Below are 21,536 nucleotides of genomic sequence, written 5' to 3'. Positions count from 1 at the left end.
TCAGAGTTCAGCAACAAGGCATCTGCTCGCTTGCACTGTATAGTTGAAGTGCTCAGAGGTGATCTTTAATGAAAGCTTGGAAAAGATTTGCACAGGGCAGGCTGTTCTCTCACCCTTCAAAGCAGGCGGGGGGGACCAAGGGTGGTCCTTTTCTGGAGGGCCAGAAAATGAATAAACAGAAGATAGGAATATCTTTACAGGGAGTTCCCTGCTTGGGATAGCTTTTCTTCTGTAGGAGAGAAAATGGGGTGGTGGTTGGGGGAGACTGAAATGGAAGCTCTTGAATGGGTGCTAACCATTCTGTTTTGCTCATAGAACAATCTCACCAAAGAGAGTTTCCATTCCACTCGCAAAGGCTCTCGCCCGGCGTCTCCTCTGGCCTCAGGTTACTGTGTCATTGCAGGCTCAGGTTCTCTTACCGGACTCTTCGAGTTGACAGTTCTTCCACTTTACCAAGTAGCCAGAAGCCTCACTTACAAAGACCTAGAATTGCTTTGACATTCTAGGCAAGGGGGACAATGGATCCATTGTTCTTTTTAGCCTTCTCGAATAGGGCAAATGTCTCCTCCATCTAACCCTGTCACCAAAGGAGGCTGAGTTTGGGGTCCGCAGAGACTCACCTTCCTTCCATCCCCCCTTTGTTCTTTGGAAGTGGGTAATTGTGTGCCCCTCCTCACCCTCGCCCCATTAAAGCTGTTTTGGGACCCGAGTGGACGCTGCCTTTTTCTGCTCTTCACAGAGTGGAAGTTGGGAGGAGACGAAAGAAGCACAAATTAGAAACTCATTTTAGGTCAGGGGCGACCCGCAGCGTGTGGCTCCTCCGGGACCTCTGGGGAGACTCAGGAGGGTTGCCCGCGGGGCAGAGGGCAAGACAGTGGCCCGCAGGAAGCCTGGCGCAAGCACTAAAAATAGAGAGGACAGCCCGGCGTCACCCAGGAATCTGGGCAGAAACGGTCGCCTAGGATGGGTGGGGATCCCGCCACCGGCTCGCAACGCCACAGGCGCCGCGGAATCCCCGCGCAGGGCGCACCTGTGCTGCGGGGTTTCCCCTCGGCCTTGCGGGAACCCCGCGGAGCCTCCATAGCACGGGTGGGCCCCGTCTTGATCTCCTCTCCCCTCGGCTCGCTCCCTCTGCTCTGCCTCGGCTCGGGAGCAAGCGCTCAGGGTCCCTCTCTGAGCATGCGCAGCCCGGCGCCCTCCCCGCCTCTCCGGCCCCCACCCTGCCAGCCTTTTGCTCCTTTCCTTTCATTAAACAAACAGGAGATCCTGAAACCTGGACCCCGTGCAAGCGGCAGCGCCGGGAGGCGGAGGAGGAGGCAGAAGGCGGGATGGGCGCCGAGCGGGATCTGTGATCCCGCGCACCTCCGCCCCACGGGCGCGCGCGCACACTGACACTCTGTCACACGCACACACACTCTGGCATACACACTCGCACAAACACACACTCGTACACGCCCGCGCCGCGCGCCCGCCGGCTCGCTCTCCCACGCAGGCGGAATGCAGCAGCGCCCAGGGAGCGTGTCGCCAGCCGCTGCCTGAATGCACCGCGCTCCCGGGCGCTGGACGGCCCAGCAGGGTGCACGGGCGGACGCTCCGCTGCCGGAGGTGAGTGCGGCGTCCGCAGCCGCGGGCCGCTCCGGGACGTCGCTGCGCCGCTGCAGCTGGGGGACAGGTTCCCGGCCGGACGCGGCGGCGCAGGTGGCCCAAGCTTGGCTTGTGGGTTTCGAGGTGCGGATGAAGGCGGCGCCGGGGCTGTGCCTAGAGAGGGGGGGTGAACCCAGGGAGGGTCGCCTCCTGCGAGGTGTCAGATTGACCCAGTAGAAAGCTATCCCCTCCCTGCTCGTAAACTTTCCTCCCGTGTCATTTGGGAAACGTGGAGACAAAGGGGGCGTGGAGGCTCCCTCCGTCCCGTTCCACCCTCCTGACTGCATTCCGGGCTGCGACGCAAGCCGGCGCCCGCGGGTGGGCGTGCAGGCGGGGGCGCCCTGCAGGTAGCTGAGGCCAAGTCCTCCCACCCGGGCGGGGGTTGGGATTCTCACCCCCAGCTGTAAGCATTGACACTGATTTTCCCTCAGGCATGGGCACCTGCCATCCTTTCTATCACCCCCACCTGCGCCCTATGCGCATAGTAGTGTGTGTGTGTTGCGGGACGGGGGGTGTCACCTGGAAAATCGGAGGGGCAGCCTTTCTCATTCAGCGTCAGTGCCAAAGGCGCCGGGGTGAGGCTCGGGTCAGTGCGGGGATGAATGATGAGTTACTGAAAGGCTTGTCATAATCACCTCCTAGAAACGCTGGGCGCCAGGATCTCTCCTCCCAGGGGAAGGTGCTGTCTTCATGCACAGCACAGCGACAGCTCTGGGAGCTGGATAGGGGCTGCAGTGGTGGCAGCGGCAAGGGGAAGCAGGGACTTTATTTTTTTTCCTGGGGTTTTATGACACACACGCACGTGTGGAATATGTGGAGGGCTCTAGGATATTATTTTTCTTTGTGGGGATATCGCTTTTCTTTTCAACCTCTTTCGTGGGTGAGATTCTCTACCGTCTGGTATCTAGCTGGCAGACAGACACCGTTCAGAATATAATTTTGGCCCAAGGGAAAGGTCTCGAGAAAAGGATTCCCCCAAATGCTAGCCCCGTGGGGACCGGATTTCAGAGTGCAGAGCGCCTGCTGCACCTGGGAAAAGCCTCAAATCTAATGGCCCTTGGAAACAGCTGAGACTGGGTCAGCGTGTGAGGAGTCCAGGACTGGGACAAAGGGAAATGGAAAAGGGACAGATAATGGTCATTTAGGAGAAGTGTGACTAGAGGCCAGTTAAGACAGGAGGAGATTGGAGGGGAGATACTTTACAGCCTTCCCTGAATCCATGTGCCTCTTCTGCTGCTTGTAGGGTTAGCAGCTCCTATTCTTCGGGTGGGACTCTAGCTTGGAGATGTCTGGAATGCCACATCTGGAGTATAAAAGACTTGATTCTTCCTGGGATAGCCTTTAGCACAATCACAAATTAGTTCTTTGGGTCTAGAAAGTTTCTCCATCTTGATATGTTGTTTGTACCTGGAAGGTGGGATGGGTGGACAGGCATATTTTTGGCTCTTCTGCGCCTCGGGAGCCTTGGATTTCTAAGAGAAGTGTGTGGGGAACCTGGGAACCAAGCTAATGCTGACAGAAGTAAACACTGGAAGTTCAGACGCAGTACGGATGACTGTCCGTCATCAGAGGAGTTCTCTTCACTTTGGGATGACAAGTGGGGATCATCTCTCTGCTGCCCCTTGAGATGGGGACCTTTTGTATTTTTAACATTTTGTGACTTCATTCAAGTGGGAGAAAGCATGATATACATGAGATTAATTGAGAAAGTTCATAGATGAAAGATACCTTGACTCCTAAGTCAGTGTTAAAAAAAAAAAAAGGTAAGGATGTTTTTGAGAAAGAAAAGAAAGGGAAAAGGGGGAATGGGGAATGGGGAAAGGGACAGTTATCACTGAAACAGCTTGGCGTTTATGATTTTTAAGGGTATTCGGTAAGATAGAAATCTGAAAGTTTTATTTTTATTTTTCAAATAACTAGCGGAGTAAAGACCTTTCCAGAAGTATTTTCAAGTTAAAATCGGCATAGAGGGGGTTTAAATATAATTGTAAGCATATGTCCTTTTTATTTCATGGTGAACATTCTCATCATTTTCTTTGCAAATCTTGGCAAGACAATATCAAGATTAATTTTTCTTTTTATTGGAGTTCTTTATTGGTTCTGTTACAATATATTTCCTTTTTATCTGCAAGATCAATTTATTTTGATTACTTTCAGATTCCATTTATGAGTACTTATTGATCACCTATTCTGTATTTAGTATTGGAGGTCATATAAAAGTGTATAATGTAGTTCTGGCCCTCAAAGTGTTTACAATGTAGTTTTTAATACAAGGCTAATACACGTTAAATAGTCAGAATGGAGGATAGCTTTGTACCATGTTGTAGAACATAGTACAGAGCTAGCTGTATATATATTGAGATATATGTTAATGTATATCTGTACTTACATTGTACTATGAGCTCTTAAACATGTATGCTATTTACACCATCCCTCCTTCTGGATTTTCTCAACACTCAGAAAACATGCATGAGCACTTATGTGCTGGGGCCTGGTGCTCGCTGTCCCCCCAGCCCGCTGCCTCCTTCCACCCAAAATAAAGAAGTAAAAAAGTAGTCCCAGTCCCAAGGAGGAAATAGGTATTTAGCTATGACACAATCTGATTAACTGCTATAACTGTAGGGTAAACCAAGTGCCAATAGTATACACATGTGAGTTTTTTCTTCCCTTGGTGGGTTTGAGATGGTAGGCTTTGAGTTATTCTTGAAAAATGAGTAGTCTTTTACCAAGTAGGGAAGGATAGAAAGGACATTCCAGGCAGAGGAAACATTTGAGAGTGCCTGAAAAATTAGGGTTATTGTAAGCCATCCCATGGGGTTAGAGCCACAGAGGGTGCACAGCACCTGGCGACACTAATTAATAACTAATGCTATAGAGTGAATATTTTGAGAGAGATACACAAAGGGAGGTCATCCAACTCAAAACAGGTAAGAAGATCAAGAAGAAGAAGAAGGTAGGTTGACATAAGCTGAGTATTGAACAATAACAAGGAGAAGAGAAGGGCTTTCTGGGCAGGAAAAAAACCTCTGTGAGGACTGGAAGGAGTTCTGTGTGGCTGCAGTGAGAAATGTGGGTTCTCAACTGTGCGGAGTGGAACAACATCAAGCCAGAGAAATAGGCAGGCATCCAGTGTGAATGGAACTATCGCAAGCAAAGGAGCTTCAATTTTATGCAGAAGGCTGGGAAATTTTGCCACATGATCAGATTTGCATTAGAGAATGATGACTGTGACCACAGTGTATGAGGATGAAACTGGAGGCAGGGAGCTTATTGTGGAAATATAGGTGTGAAATGATGAGGGTGGTGGCCATAGGGGGTGGATAAGAGGAGATACATCTGCAAGACAAGTGAGGAAAGTAAAGTCTGCTAATCCAAGAAGGGCCTCCTCTGTGTGCTTCCTTATCACCCTCTTCTTCCCCACCATTCACTTGTTTAGCTCTTTGCTGCATTGTGACAACAAGGTATTCACAGCCACATCACCAGCATTCAGCACAGGCCTGGTAGAGTGTAGGGACTTGATAAATATTTGTTAAATGAATGATTAAATAAGTGATTGAGCAATCTGGTCATGACTTTCATTTCTCTAAGGTGATCAACTGATCAGAGGTCAGTGACAAAATGTTCCACAGAGGCCACAGATCAAACTCGAACACATTTTCTCAGCCACCTCTATGAAGAAGAACTGTACTCAGAAGTGCCCCTAGGAAATAGCACTGTGACATCATATTTTTTATATTTAAAAAGTTACATCATCACTGCATCTTGGAAGCAACGTCACTTAGCACAGTTCATGATATACAGTAGGCTGGCAGTATGTGTGAATCCCCTTTTCCTTCCCCCTTACTTGTCAGAATTTGCTGATTTCATGGACTTTGCAAAAACTTTACAAATAATTTGGATCAGGGCATTCTTAAGCCACAGGGTCTCATTTAAAGAGCTCATAATGCCAGGTGCAGTGGCTCATGACTATAATCCCGGGATTATGGGAGGCTAAGGTGGGAGGATCACTTCAGGCCAGGAGTTTGAGACCAGCCTGTGCAACATAGTGAGAACCTGTCTCCACAAAAAAAAATAAATAAATAAATAAAAAAATAAAAATTAGCCTGGCATGGTGCTACATGCCTGTAGTCCTATCTAATTGGGATGCTGAAGGAGGAGAATTGCTTGAGCCTGGAAGTTGGAGGTTGTGGTGAGCTATGATCATGCCACTGACTTTCAGCCTGGGCAACAGAGTGAGACCCCATCTCTAAAATAATAAATACAAAGCGCTAATAGTATCTTGGCATCCTGGGGTGAGGGCCAGACCACCCATGTTCCAATCAACAATGGTGCAGCCCTAGAAACTAGATTTCTTACTGAACCAAGCCCAAACATGTTGAGTTCCAATCCAAAAATCCCAATAAGAGATATCAGAATGGAGAAAAGCATAGTCAGAATCTGGTTGCAGATTGACTAGAGGGGGTGAAGAAGAAGCACTTTGGTTTGACCATTGGTAGCCGGGTGAATGGTGGCAGAGAAAGGGGGCGGGAGGTTAGCTTAGGAGGGTGAAAGGCTCAATGGTGTTCTACAGAAATCGATTTTGGGGCAACACTGGAACATCTTGGAAAGCACTAGTACAGATCCCAGCATATGGTGATTTCACTATAAATGCCAACTATTGTTTTTACTATGGGAGAGGATGGGAAGAACAGGAGACCGTAGAGCCAAAGACTAAATTTCAGCATTTAGCATAATTTAGGGATTAAGGAGAGAAACAAGCACCAGTAAAGAGCATAGTAAGGGAATACTCCGAAAAGATGGGAAAGAACTGGCACAAAAGCAAAAGCCTTAGGGAATCATGAGAAGGGGTGGTCAGACTTGCTAGAAGCAATCCTAACCAAGGTCAAAGCGATCCTAACCAAGGTCAGTCAGTGTGAGTGCGTACATGTGCAATCTCCTTTAATCCCCACAACACCCAAGGCTCCTTTTCCCACTTTACTGCTGAGGCAGAGAGGTTCCGATAGTTTGTCCCTAGTTACCAGGCTGGTAAGGGTCAGAGTCAGGTCTCAAAGCCCATTTTCGTCATTGTACAAGCTGTCTCCTTCATCAGATTTGTAAATTACCAGGCTGATTTTAAGTGAGGAGAGGTTGAAAAGATTGAAAGTAGAAGAACTGAAAAAGAAAATGAAAAGGAGTCTTCTGGTGACCATTAGGAAAGCAATCTTCGTGTAGCAGTGTGCTCAGAAACCATATTTCAGAGAGTCCAGTGGGGAATAAGAGGTAAAAAAAAAAAAAAATCAAAGCAATGCGTACCTATCAGTCATTTATGAAGTCTGGCAGGGGAAAGAGTTATAGGGCCATAGGGAGAAGGTACAGTGAGCCTCAACTGCAGTTTTTATCAAGGGGGAGCAGATGGAAAGAGCTAGTGTGTAAGGAGAACAAAGGATGTGGGAAATGGGAGCAGGAGAGGAGAGATAGGAGGAAGGGTGCCTCTTCCTGAGAGCATGGAAAGATGGATTTGAGAACAGATACTGAAGTTGCTCTTCTCCCCACAACTAATTGACTGGTGTGCTTTCTGCAGCCCAGAAAATTCAGATCCTTGAGTGTCCTGAAAACTGAAGGAGCCTTTGAGTCCTGTCCCGAGTGGTGCCACTTGGGCATGCAGGCTGATGAGCCTTCCTTGTTTATGTAGCACAGCAGTTGAGAGCACAGACTCTAGAGTTAGACAGGCTGTTAACCTGAATTAATTCTGAATTAACTCAGAATCCTGAATTAATTGAATTCTTAATTCTGGCTCTGCCACGTATCAGCTGTGAAACTTTGGGCACACAGTTTACTTCTCCGTGCTTCAAATTACTTCTGCTCTTAAGATGGAGATAGTAGTAGAACCCGTTGCATAAGATTGTGAGGATTAGATGAGTTACTCATAACACTTGACATAGAATAAGTGCTCAATAAAGGGCAGGTATCGTGTGACAACAGTGAGGTTAAAACCATAAAGCTTTGACTTTATGTTTAGGACTCTAGAGATGGTGTGCTTAAGTGTTCATTTTAAAAAAATTTTTGGTTGGTTATAAATAGCTATCTCCTTGTCTTCCTAAGTGCAGGAATTAAATCAGCAGACACAAATATGGTACGAGCAGACCAACCCGGCTGTCATAAGCCTAGGTGGAGTACACATGTGCTGGGAGCGTCTGCCAATAACATTTGCTTAGTTACCTACTTTTCACACCTGTCTGGAGAAGATGAAAGGTTGCTTACCTTTAAGCTGGTCCTTGGATCCTTCAGGCTCACAGGCATCACACAACAGGGACTTAGCTGTTTACCAAATTGTTTTCAGGGACGTAACTGCATGTATTAATCACAGCACCTCTTGGTACTGAGGGATATAAACTCTAAATATCTCAGAAGTGAGGTTTACAACATTCCTTAGGAAATTAAATGCCTCCCTTCTTCATGGAAAAGTTTGTTGTGTGTTCTAAACTATAATAGAATCCCAGGGCATATGGAAACCCCATCACCTAGCTAGTTGGCAGCAGTGCAAGGACTGGAACCCAGATCTGACCCATAACCCAGTGTTCTTTGCATGGCACTCGGGCAACTGCTTTTATTACTGCACTGTAATCAAACACTGCTTTTGTTTCTTTTTTGGTCCCATCCATCCTATTAATGTTTTAGCCCTACTAAACTTCTTACAGTTACTCCAGTGAAATGTTTCTTTTTACCTTCAGATCTTTGGCCATCTTGTTCCCTGTTCCCTCTTTCTGGAATTCCATCCTTGCCTCCCCCTAACTAACTCCTTTGGGTTTTTAGGGAAGGTTGACCTCTACCACTAAGGTTGGCTTCCGTTTCTGTGTCTTTCTGTAGTCCCCAACTTTTGTTCAGTGTCTGATGTAGTGCTTGGCACATAGAAAGTGCTCAGTAAACATTTTTAATTGAATGACTAAATGAATCAATCTTGCCCTTTTGAGTCAGTGATGGCGCCCCAAATAATGCAGCTTTGTGTTATAGAAAATCATAGACTTTTCAAGTTTAAAGGTTCATTGGAAGTTATTTAATTAGACTTTCAAGTGAAATGAGATGAGAGAACCGAGAACTAAAGAAGTGCAGAGACTTGCCTGAGGACACTACTTACTGTAGCTGGGTAGTGTCAGAACTGAGGCCAGAACTTCCTCTCCTGATTTCAGACCCAGACTCTACCCAGGGCTAGGACCAGGCTTGTGCAAGTGCAGGGTTGGTTCCTGTCTTTATTTAAAATTTTGTTATTTTTGTTCATCACGGAATCAATCTTTGCATTATGATTTTTTAAATATTGCATTAAAATATTGTTTATGTTGATTACTGAGTGTTTTGGCACCCCTTAAATTTTGTGTTTGATGCAAGTGCCTCATTCACCTGACCCTGGTCTCAGTGCAGGATGCTTCCTGGCCTTCCAACACTGGCTCGAGAATGCAGTAACACTGTGTGTGGCAAGGGCATCGTTGAAGATAGCAAAGGAAACACCTTTCAGCATGGTAGTATGAGCTGTAAATAAATATTTCAGGGCAAACATATTCGCATTGTAAAAACAGGGCCCAAAGAATAAAAATAAGAGCTGAAGAAAAGCTCCATCTACTTATCATCTATTATATTTATCTCTTTGTCTGGAGGAAAATGTAGAGACCATCTAGACTAATTCCTTCATTTATAAAATTTACATGTAGTTTCTCTACTACCATGGTTTTGAGTTTTGTCAGGACCCAAGATAGGAGAAGAAAATTATTTCACCCATGAACTTGGCTGGTCTTGGCACTGCTGGCCTGTTTTGAAGATTTGAGGTCAGAAGGGAGAATGACAGAAGTTGGCTATTGCTGCCAAAAAACTAAAAAATAGGAAAGTAGGGAAAAGGAGCATGGATGGAAAGGAGAAAAAGAGATTAAGTGGGTAATTTTGAGTGGGTATCTTGTACGTACTCTGCAAGGTACTACTATAAACTATCTTAGGGACTTTACCTATATTATCTCATTAATTTCTACTATAACACACTGGAAAATCGGTAGTGATATCCCCATTTGGCAGCTGAGCCAAGCAAGTGTCAGAAAGGTGGATGAGCTTACCCAAGTTCTGAAAACTAGAGCTGGACTCAAACCCAGATCCAAAGCCTGTGCTCATCCTGCTTAATCCTTTTGGCCCTCAAAGCCTTAGAGTTTCAGATCACCCCATAAACTTCTTGCCACCTGTGAACACTTAGGTGACAGGCTTCAGCAGCTTGTCAGCATTAACTGGATGGGAAGTGAACAGTCAGCTGCATGTCCTGCCGTTATTTCCTCCTTATACGGTACATTTATCTTTTTCCATTCATCAGCAACAACAGAGAGAAGAGATGCATACACGTAGGAGATAAATACCCCTCTCTGTGTGAATCTCATAAATTTTTACATGACACGAAAGCCCTTATTTTATATTGTCTCAATCATGTTAGAAAGGGATTTTTCTTTGGGTACGATGGCATCAAGCATTCTAAAAATGCTCACAGCCACAGAAGAAAAGGTGGTCATATTTACTGGACAAATCTGTCACAATGAAGGGGGATGTATTTGCACAGACGACCGTCAAGGGTTTCTGGGGTGCTTTTTTTATTGAGGTTTCTAATGAGTAGTATGGAACAGTGACCTGCCCCCTGCCAACATTTAAATTCAATGAAATATATAATTAAGCGGATTCAGATACAATTAACAAGAATAATATCTGGGTGAGAGGACTGCTGTTCAGCTCAGCAGCTCTGCAAGCCGGGCTGGCTTTATCATCCTTCCCGTCTGCCAGCCTGTGCTCCAGGCAAACCCACACGCTCAAATGCTCTAATAATCAGCCCACAGCCTTCTCTCCTGGGGGTCACAGGAGCTAAAAAAAAAAGAAAGACCTATTCATTCACACTTGTATTAACTGGAAAAAACATCATCTCTCTTATGTTTCTTTTTCTGCAGTGTAAAAGGAAGGTAATATCTTTAGGTTTGAGAAAATCTTTCGGGTTTAGTTTTTTACAGTTCCTGGCCAGACTAGTTTGGAACAATTAAAGTATTTTAGCAATTAAGAAATGGATTAATACAATTATATGTATGCACTATAATGGTATATAAAATGCTTATATAATGAAGTGCCTGGTGTAGAAAGTAAATATCACTCACATTTTTGCCCCAAATTCTTTCCCAGAAAACCACTGTCGGTTGTTTGGTGTATGTTCTTCCAACTTTTTTGGTGCACTAACATTTGCATATTTTTTTAAAGGTGGAATTACACCTTACATTTTATTTTGGCATTGAATTTTCACTACAATTTCAAATGGAACCAATTTCCTTTGATTAATAAACATTTGGTAAATGTTACTGTGTATAAGAATGACGAATTCTGCTTTCCATCTTAAAGCTGATATTTCTTAGGGTCCTTTGGCCATCTGTCCTCATATATATATTTTTAGATACAGTCATAAATAAATATTTTCTGGGCTTCTGCTAGGAGCTACCTACATATACCATGTACTTTTTGAAGAGTTCACATTCTAGCAAGAGATAACATAAAGCGGGAACTTAATTTGAACTTGATGAATGGCAAAAGCTATAAATTATCCTTGATTCAAAGAATTGCTGGAAGGGATAGTTTATTTCAGTCATCTTATTTTTCCAGATGAGAAAGTCAAAGTCCATCGAAGTTGACTTGTTCAGGGTCCCTCAACTGGTGGCTGGAGAGGCTGGGAAGACAGGCTAGGCTGGTTTCCTGCCTGTTAAGCCAGTGTTGATTCCATTACACCTGACTGCAAAACAACTCCTACACAGGAAGTGGATTCTAGGGAATTCACAAACACTAGTTTGAGCAAAAATTCCTAGCAAATTGAAACTCATGCTGCATGTAAATGCTGTCCCCCACAAGCTGCTGCAGATTGCCTCCCCATCTTCCCACCCCTCCCTGCCCACCTAAGCCCTACATGCAGTCTGTCTTCTCCTCCACAGCCTGATGTTCTCCCATTGGAAGAACACTTTGAAGTTAGGCAAAAAGCAATTGTGATGTTGAGATGAGATGGTGCCCGTGTTACCTATGGAGGGTGTTCTTCTATAAACATATTGGCAGAGATTTTTAAATTTAGCTTCTTGCCATCTTGAACCTTAAGGAATAAATTCCACAGTAAATGCATTTTATCTGCCAACTTAAGTCATGAACTCTTTCTTACACTAACTGATGTTTTTTCTCCATGATGGAAGCATAAGGAAAACTTCAATTCTTAAATACTTTGATTATCTTTTGCTGGAAGCAGGATCATGTGGTGGGTTAAGAGCTTGCACTGTGGGGTCAGATGGAGCTGGGTTCTAACCCCAGCTCTGCCATTCACTAGCTTTGTGATGTCGGGGCCAATCCCTCAATCTTGCTAAGTCTCAGATCTCTCATATGTAAGATGGAGATACGAAAGTATCCCTTCACAGATAGAGACTTTATAAGGAATAAATAAATTACTTGCCTTAACATGGAGTCTATAATATAATAAGGACTAAAGAAATTGTAGCTTTTATTATCATTCATTATTTATGATATTCATATGACATACAGCTGATATAGCCGTCAGAACCACATAGATATGAAGCTTTAAAATGCTGAGTTATCACACTTTTCTCCATTACACTTCAACCTCTTTTTTTTTTTTTAATTAAAAAAATCAAGACTTAAACCAACAAGTTGAAAATATGATTCCTTATGCTGGTAACCCCAAAATTTTGTCAGGTCTTTATGAGAGTATCACCTTTAGTCACTACTGACCCATGAACCACAGAATTCAGAAGTATGGCAAGAGGTGTGAAAATGAAGGGATTTGATCAACACATCAAAACTCCACTTTAAAAATTAAATCTCAGCTCTCTTTCTCTGTATTATTCTACTTTCATGGAAATTCTTGGGAATTGATGATAATGTATGTCTTTCTCAAGCATGAAGACAACATTATCACTGTTGGTGAAATATATGTTTTCAGTCTCATTTTCCTTAGTAGTACTGGTAGGTTACCTGGATGTAGACACATAGAAATGCTTGCACAGAATCACAGAATCCCATCCACCCACTCAGTGCTGGGGTATCTCCTTTCACACCCCATAACAAGAAGATGTCCAGCATCTGCCTTTTGGCACCAGGGCTCCACTCCTTCCCCCTATTTATGATCATAATGTGTGTCCCCAAGATACACACTGATTGGGTCTGAGCTGTGGTTGGCCAGGATCCTGAGAGCTAGAGCAGAGAAGGTAACCTTGATGTTGATCAAGCACCCCAAAGAATACTTTTACTACAGTGTCTTTGTACTTGCTGTTAGCTCAGTGTGGGTTGCCTGCTCTGCAGAAATCTGCATGTCTCCCTTTCCCACGATGTCATCCCTCTGCTTAAGTGTCATCGGGCCTTCTGTGATAACTCTGTCTAAAAGACCCCACCCATTATTCTTTAACTCTTTACTGTGATTTATATTTCTCCATTAGTACTGAAAAATACCTTACTTGCCATATGTATGTGTACATGTTTGTGACCTGCCTCTTCCTACTAAAATGGAAGTATCACAAGATGAGGGATTCTGTATATTTTGTCCATTATTACATCTCAAAGACCTGGAATAGTGCCTATCACATTCTGTAAATTTAATTAAAATTTATTGAATAAGTGAACTAGAGGGAAAAATAATTAGCATCTTTAGAGTGTATCTACAAAGCCAGTAGCAATCACTAGATCTGAAAAGCAGGAGAGCAAGAGAACATCTGAAGATGTGAGATAGCTCCAGAGACCCAGAGCAAGGCAGATCTACAAATGCATGGTGAGTAATGGGGGCCAAGGCTGGAGCTGGTCCTAGAGGATTGCTCTGAATGAGGCAGAGGTGTCTTAGCTGCAACCATTAGCTTTCAGGCACATGGGGTTCTGGTAGTTGGGGCACATGCCAGGGACCCCACTTATGCATAAGAGTCCATTTCACTGTGGGACCTTGAAACATTAAAACATTCTTCCAACTTGAGCTGAGTTCTGCCTCGCTCTGTCTACATGAGGGAAGATGGCTAGGTTAAGGGGTACAATTCATGTGGAAGAAGATGCAATTAAGTGGTACCCATAGAAATAAAACCCCATTTTATATAAAGACTCATTTGCATGGTGCTTTAACAAAGCAAGCAAACTGGACACAGATTAAGGAATCAGGGGAAGAAAATACCTTTGGAAAACTAAAAACAACTTAGCACATATTAGCACATATACCTTCTTATCTCTATATATGATCCATTATTAAGGAAGTGTAAATTTGTACAGGAAATGTAGCTCTCTTGAGATCTTTAAATATGAGTTTACCTCTGGTTATTAGGTTTGGTTCTGGGTGAAATGCTGGCAGGTGTTCAGTATGGTTTGTTGTGATCTGGGGTATAGCAGCCCTGTGAAGCAGTTCTGTGGAGGACTTTGGGGCTATGTGAAAGCTGTAGACTACCCGAAATTGTGCCCAGAGTTTCTCTTGGGGAAGCCATATAAGGTGTGACAGTGTTGCCTGAAAACATAAGTTTTAGAGAACAATTATTGGATGTTTTATGGTTCTCTTGCTCTGAGAAGAAGTTTTCATACACTTAAATATCAACTACAGGGAAGAAACTTACTAAACTGATTAAAAGGAAATGTAAACTTCTTGGAAAATTTAACCATATTAAAAGAGAATATGATGACCTGCACCCTTAAAATGTGTCCACCTTTATAAAAGTCTCTAGGAAAAGCAAGTCTGGGGGCAAATAGTGAAAAGCTAAACTCTGTATCTCTGGAGAAAATAGAACTTATAGAAGAACTGAGAGAAGAGACATTTAATCATTCAGAACTGGGTGAATGAATTGACTGGCATTACAAGAAGGTTAAAGTCACTTGGGAATAAATCAGAATTTATGAGATAATTAGTAGTTTTTCCAAGTAGGGCATATGGAGGAGAGAATCCCACATATGGTCTTTCACCGAAGGATGAACCTTCATCCAAGAGAGAATCTTTCCCCTCTTCTATCCAGACTCTCACCTTAGCTGCAAGCCTTTGTTCCTCTACCTTTTTCCTTAAATTCAAGATTCTTTGTTGTGGATCCAAGAAGATGGTTTAAGAGACTTAGGCCTCTTTTTCCTCTAGTTCCTTCAGAAAGCATGTGTGGATCATGCCAAGGATACTTTCTGTCTAGGAATTTTTCTGATCTACTACATCCTTCTGTAGCAAAGAGAGTATCTACCTACTAAAATTTTTTGGTCATTTTTCTCTCCCAGGTGCTAGATTCCCCACCCCCCTCATCATGAAAATAATGGTGAGTTAACATCAAGATAGATTCAGCTTTCAAATAAACCTGCTACTGAAAACATTCAGAACCACAGCAAGAAACTTGAGAACCTTTTATTTCCTTTCAAAAGTAATTCTGAATTATTTCTTGATTTGAGTTTAGGAAACTGCTATAATTTAGGTGATGACACTGTTGACCAAAAGAAAGTTCCATTATCGTAGGAGATGAAACACAAACTTCACCTTACCGATCATCCTGTGTGGACTTCACACAGGATAATTTCTCCTCTGGCATTTTCTCCCTATTCTGCCCCTTTTCTCCAGAGCTACTTTTCCCTTGCATTTGTCTTTGTCTACTTTCTTGCTCATTTTAGACAGCCTTTGCTGTGGACCCCTAATGCAAGACCTGCCCATGATCCTCCAGGCAGCTTTGCAGCTCATACAAGTTCTTCCTGAAAGAGAACATAGAGATCATTAAGAAATAGTGGAATGTATTGTAAAGAGTGTGACATTTCAGTCAAAAGATCTGAGTCTGAGCCTTGTCTACATGGCTTACTCACTGTGTAACTGAGAATTGTCTTAACTCCTCTCAGATTTAATTGCTTCATTTTTAAAATGAAGACAAGAGTAACTCAAAATGATTGTTTTGAGATAATGTATTGGAGAGTAAATTCTAAAATTCTGCACAAGTACTTGTTATTAAAACATTACTACTCATTCAGTCCCATTGTTTTAAAGAAAATGAAGGAGGATGAAGTTATTCTTACAGCAATGTGGGGATCAAATTTTTATTGTTCATTTATCAATTGAAAATGAAAGTATGTAGTCTGGAGCAGATGGAAATGCATGTGCTGGCTGAGGATAGAAGTCACCTTAGGTTCAGATGTGTTTCTCTTTGATATGACTAGGAAGTGTTCTGTGGTAAATATAGTACATGCTTGGCATTCATACAAGGAATCACTTTACCTAATTTGCCCAAAATTACTTACCTAAGGCTATTAAGTTTTATGCTTACTATGTTCCCTTTTTAATATGAAGAGTGTCTGAGATTACCCAGAGAAGTAGAAAACGTTCTCAGCTTTTATTTTAAAACTGTGGGTAGGTGGAGGGAGGTGCTGCCTGCAGAAAAAGGAAAATGGAAGGGGGTCTGGGGAGCAGGGGTCTGAGCTGATCCAGAAGGAATCAGCTATTTCACATTTACCTAAAATAGAAGCACCAAGGCCTTGCCAGACATGGCTGTGTGGTTTGAAAGTATCAAGCTCGATTCTAAAGGAAGGGTCCCAAGGCCCTCTACCTCTGTAAAATTGGAGCAACCATTTTGACCAAAATCAGCGGGAAAATTCAACTGGATGAATAATCTAGATTGAACCTGAGCAGGCTGATTGAGATCTTGATAGGCACTAGTCGAAACTGGACACATTCCTTCCTATTCTTTGATTTATTAGACATATTTAAGTATGCAGTAAATATTTGGTGAATAAATGGAAGTGTAATGAGTCAATGAATGGAAGTAAATGAGTAAGTGAAGCAAAAAAGCAATGAATGAATAGAATGACTCTGTGCTTTGGAGAGCTGGAAGCTAGATGCCTAACTGGCAATAGGTAGGGAGAGAATGAGCCAAAAATGCCCTGGATTAGAAATTTCAAATGATCATTCTACAGAAGCATGTTTTAGCAAGACAGGGGCAGATAAGAGGCTGGTCCAAAGCTGTGCAGGCCATAAGTGATGATGCCGTCTGATACTTGAAGTTTATAATATCCTGTGCTGCCCAGTGGGAAAAGCCTGAGCTCTGGAATCCAACAGATTCTGATTTACTTGCTTTGATGAGCTACTAGGGTATTTAACCTCTCTGACTTTCAACTTCTTCCACTAAAAATGGGCTCATAACACCTACCTCACATGATTATTTCAAGGAGTATCTGAGCTCCCTGTAAATCTCTGGCACATTGTTCATTCTTCATAAATATCAGTTGCCTTCCCCTTTCCTTGGTCTTGGATTAAAATAAATATCAGCAACATCCTTCAGATACAGACATATTAAAAACCAACAAAGATTACAATTTCTTCCAACATTACAGAAATTCATATTAAGTAACTGACACTAGTTTACTCCTACAAAATGCAACACATGTATTCTTAAGCATGTATGTGTCTGTAAGTGTATGGCATTGAGGGCCCACTAAGCACAAACTTCACCTTATCAGTCACTCTATATGGACTTCACCCAGGATCATTTCTACTCTGACATTTTCCCAGGCATCTGCCCCTTTTCTCCAGAGCTATTTTTCCCTTGCTTCTCCAGAGCTATTTTTCCCTTGCTTTTGTCTGTCTACTCTCTTGCCCATTTTAGACATCCCTTGCTGCTGACCCCTAATGTAAGACCCCCATCCTCTCCCCCAGACATCTTTGCATCCATACTTCCCCCACATCCGCATTTAAGGGCACCAGAACTGCCAAGTTCCATAGCTTCTCTACCATCTGCCTCCATTCTTCTTTATCTCTTTTACTCTTACAAAACCCAATAAAACCTCTTTTTATTTCCCAACATTTTCTCAACTCTCAGTTCCCTTAGTTTATTCTTGCTGTTACTAATCTCACAACTCCTTGTAATTATTTTAGTGAATTTATCTTGGTTATGTGTCCCCTTTAGTATATGGTCTTTCAGGTGGGACTCACTGAAAACCCCCCCTTCTATAGTCACATGGTCTCCCTATATAGCTCGTCTTTTCTTCCTCAGCAGAATCATTGACAGTTTTTTGAGTCTTATTTTTACTCTGAGACTCCCCTTCTCTCAGTTATATACACTTAGTCCTTTTAGCCACTTCTAGATTTTTAGCTTAAGGGATTTTTGCTCCTTTCTTCTAGGAAGTCCCTGCAATATTCCTCCTTGACTATCGTGAACTCCCATGTTACTGTTTTGAGGATATTTCCCACACTTCCATATCACTGTGATCAGAATTAGCTACAGGGTAGTCATCTTATCTAATGACTTCATATGCCCATTGAGAAATGAGATCACAGAAAGGATGTTAAGAGTATATCTCTGAGCACTGTGTCAAGCAAATTGTCCTTCAGCCAGTTAGTAGCTATTTGTCCTCCACCCCAGCTCTGCCTCACTGTGGTGCCTATTCTATGGCTTGTGTGAGGAACACACCTTCCTTTCCTTCATCAGCCCAAGGAGTTTCCATTGTACTCTTACAATGGTATCTCTTCAGTTTCTCTCTTTTCATTTTCAGCCTCATTGTAGCTGGTATGAATCTACCCTTGGGTCTGAACCATATGATTTCCTAACCATTCAATGCTCAGTACTTGTGGCTTTTAAAAGTATACATTTATAATGGTCACACTGTAGGTTAATTCCATCTCCAAAGACATCTGTGACTGTAGTGTGTCTTGAACAGCTACTTCTCTTTGAGCAGCTCTTCAATTTCTTTTTCTTCTTGCTCCTTTTGATTCCTGCCATGTTTCTTTTTCTCAGGCTACTGATCATGGCTAAGATATTGCTAAGATCTTTAGAAGCTGAATCTTTAATGTTGAAGGAAGTGTTTTAGCTTAGGTGAGTCTTGTGGTTTTCAAACTACACCATACTAGTAGGAGAACCCCAGTCTGGTCTACGGAAGAAGCTCCACAAAAATGTGTTGGCTCACTGATTGAATAGATCACCTGCTCCTTCATCCCATTTGCCATACTCAGGTGCCATTTGGCCCAACTTCATTTCTTCTTTTTCTGTGTCTTGAGAACTATGTCAGGAGAGATGTGCCAGAGAAATCAGTCCATAAATAGATCATTACTCACAGGGAGAGATGCCAAATAGCCTTGTTCTGTGTCCAAGAGAACACTGGGGCTCCTGAAAAGCAAAATGAAAAGTGACAACTGAGCTTATCATTTCATTGGGAAGACAAAAGGCATAGACATAAGACAGCATAATCCTTGATCTAGTGAGCATTTGAGATAGAATGCACCAAGCCAACCCTGAGCTAATTAAAAGCCACAGGGATCCTAGAGCCCTTGGGCCTCTCAAAAACTGTGTAAACTTCTTACTGAGTCTCTTATGTATTCCTACAAGGTGTCAGAGAAGAATACACCACTTTAGGATGTAAGGCAATCCAGGAAAATGGGGCTCACAATGAGAAAGTAAATCATAATAAACCAGAGATCCTTTTTCAGGAAAAGGCTTCCTTTTCTTTAGGTAAAGTATAAAGATTAATGTGATGCTGTCTCATTTCAGGGGGATTCATAGAAGCATTGATTTTATAATAGGAAGCATGCATATCTCCTAATGCATTTGCATTGAATACTCATACTTTAGTAGCCACAGATCCTCAGAGGCCAGGGAAAATCTTGACTCAGAGCCCTTGTCTAGAGGATGGCCATTCACTAGTACCTGTGGACAATGAAGCCTTAAAATATGGAAAATCATAGTAGTACATATGGCAGACAATGGTTAGTAAACATACTATCAAAGAGCACTACAAAATAAAAAATAGGCAATAGTAGCATAAGCAAAGTGTATGAACAAGAAACCTAGAGAAAATGCAAATAGTCAATATATACACATATACAACTATACGTTAAAGAGTGATGCTTCTAGTAACAGCCTGTAATTTTTTTTTTACATGAGATAGTAAGTGAAAGCAGCTCTCTTTTGAGTTTATTATGCCCAAACAACCATCACTAGGAAATTCCAGGATCTGTGATTCTGTGATCTCCAAATTGATTTGAATCTTCCTCAGTGTCTTTTTTGGAAAAAAAAAAAAATATATGTATTGAGAGAGTTTTCTGTCCACTCTGAGAGATGAAGAGGAGTCATGGAGCAGGTTGCATTTTAAATATGAAGCCATGAGTATAAAAGACAGAAAAGCAATAAAAATTGTTTGTGCATTTGAGCTTTCCAAGAAGAGTTTGGGTCTAATTTTTGACATCTAGACATCTATGAGAAAGAGTTCCCAAATGAGTAGGTATTGTGTTTTCTGCTATTTATTTGTTCCCGACAAAGCCAAACATGAAGGGGCAGCGTCTGGGGTAGGGGCTATTGTAAGCATACATACAAGTATGTGGAGTAGGATAGAAGGACCCCAGAAGAGGGAGGAGGGATCATGAGAGAGAACCCAGTGCATCAGGTGTCTCTGTTGGTCTCTCTAATGGTAGTGCCAAGTTGATAAAAACCAACATTTATGAGAGTCAAATTAGCCCACGTTGGTGCCTATTAATGGCAGCGCTGACTGATCCTAGACAAACTAGAACTGTTCGCCCCTCAAAAACCTGAAATTATGAAAGCTTCGTGTGACCACCACCTTTTAGCCTTTCATCTCACAGCCTCTGCACCTCTTTTTCCATCTCTCGACTCTAACCTAGTCTCCTTGGCTTTCTGTTTGCCAAGAGAATGTTTTGTCCAAACTCTGTTGTCACTCTAGATTCACTTTGTCTCCTCCCAGGGCTTCCTGGACATTGTCCTTCCGTAGTTTTCCTTTTTCTCCTGTGGCTTCTTATTTCCAGTCTACTTTTCTAGCTTATCTTACTCCATCTTCCCTTAAATGTTGATGTTGATGAGCTTCCATTCTCTGCTCTCCACTGTACTCAGTATTGTGTCTGTTTTTTGCCACTGCCCTAGTTAAGGCTGTAATCATTTTGCCTATATTTTTTCATTCATATCCTAAATGGTCTCTTGTTTCCATTCCCTCCAATTAATCATAACTAATTAGTAACTTCTAATTATTTGTAACTACTACTGCCTGATTTATCAATCATTCAATCATCTGTCTGGAATGCATCTCTAATCATTATCACACCATTCCCCAACAATGAGTAGTAGCTCACCATGAAGTCTAAGCTCTTTATTCTCAATATTGTCCAATATCAAGCCCCAGACTCTCTTCCCCATCCTATCTCCTACCTGCTCAAGCTGCATCAGACTTCTTGCCTTTCAACAAGCATGCTCTGCATATTCCTGCTCCCATGTCTTAGACCTTCTTGTCCCATGTTCACTTGTCAATTTTAATGATCCTTCAGGACTTACCAAAATGTTCCCCCACCTTTTCAGATGGTTCTAATCAGGAATAATCATTCTCCACTTAATTTTTCATGTTACATTTCTACTTCTGCTAGTGTTCATTTCATTTTAATTCTTGCTTTATAGCTCTTTTGTACACATGTTACTCTTTTCCACTCACTCTGCACCTCCCTGAAGGCAAGAAGATGTTTATTTTTTAATTTAGAGATAAAGAGTGTAATTCCAACATGCATTGGTGATAACCACTATTCACATTTTGATGTATATCCTTGAAAGCTCTCTTTATGCGTATGTATGGTTCTCCTCATTTAAAAAAATAAAATGATATCACAGTACACATATTCTTCTATAACTTGATTTTAACATGCAATGAGAAGTCACAATTGAATGGTAGGTAAGTGAGTTATATTAGAAACAGACTGCTTGAATTCGAATCCCTACTTTACTACTTACGAGCTAGGTAAACTTGGGCATGATATTTAACCTTTCTGTCCTTCATTCCCTAATCTGTAAAATATAGATAATAATAATACCTATCTCTTATGCTTGTGATATGAGTTAAATGACATAATCCACATTAAATATGCCATAGTGTATTTGACATAATAAGCACATAGTAAATGT

At 42.3% G+C, this 21,536-nt stretch overlaps 1 protein-coding gene across 1 annotated transcript in view; it reads left to right on the top strand.

The window, feature by feature from the left end:
- Positions 1–1,277: 1,277 nt before the first annotated feature.
- The window catches only part of PLPPR1 (phospholipid phosphatase related 1), a 252,267-nt gene continuing 232,008 nt past the window's right edge, over positions 1,278–21,536 (top strand). The window contains exon 1 of the mRNA XM_045562314.1: positions 1,278–1,605. Coding sequence (XP_045418270.1) covers positions 1,540–1,605 — 66 coding nt within the window. The 5' untranslated portion in view covers positions 1,278–1,539. The remainder of the gene's footprint in view (positions 1,606–21,536) is intronic.

The sequence above is a fragment of the Lemur catta genome, chromosome 10 (genome assembly GCF_020740605.2).
Source record: "Lemur catta isolate mLemCat1 chromosome 10, mLemCat1.pri, whole genome shotgun sequence".
NCBI classification, from domain to species: Eukaryota; Metazoa; Chordata; class Mammalia; order Primates; family Lemuridae; genus Lemur; species Lemur catta.
The sequence above is the reverse complement of the archived record's forward strand: the minus strand, read 5'-3'. Positions and strand labels throughout refer to the sequence as shown.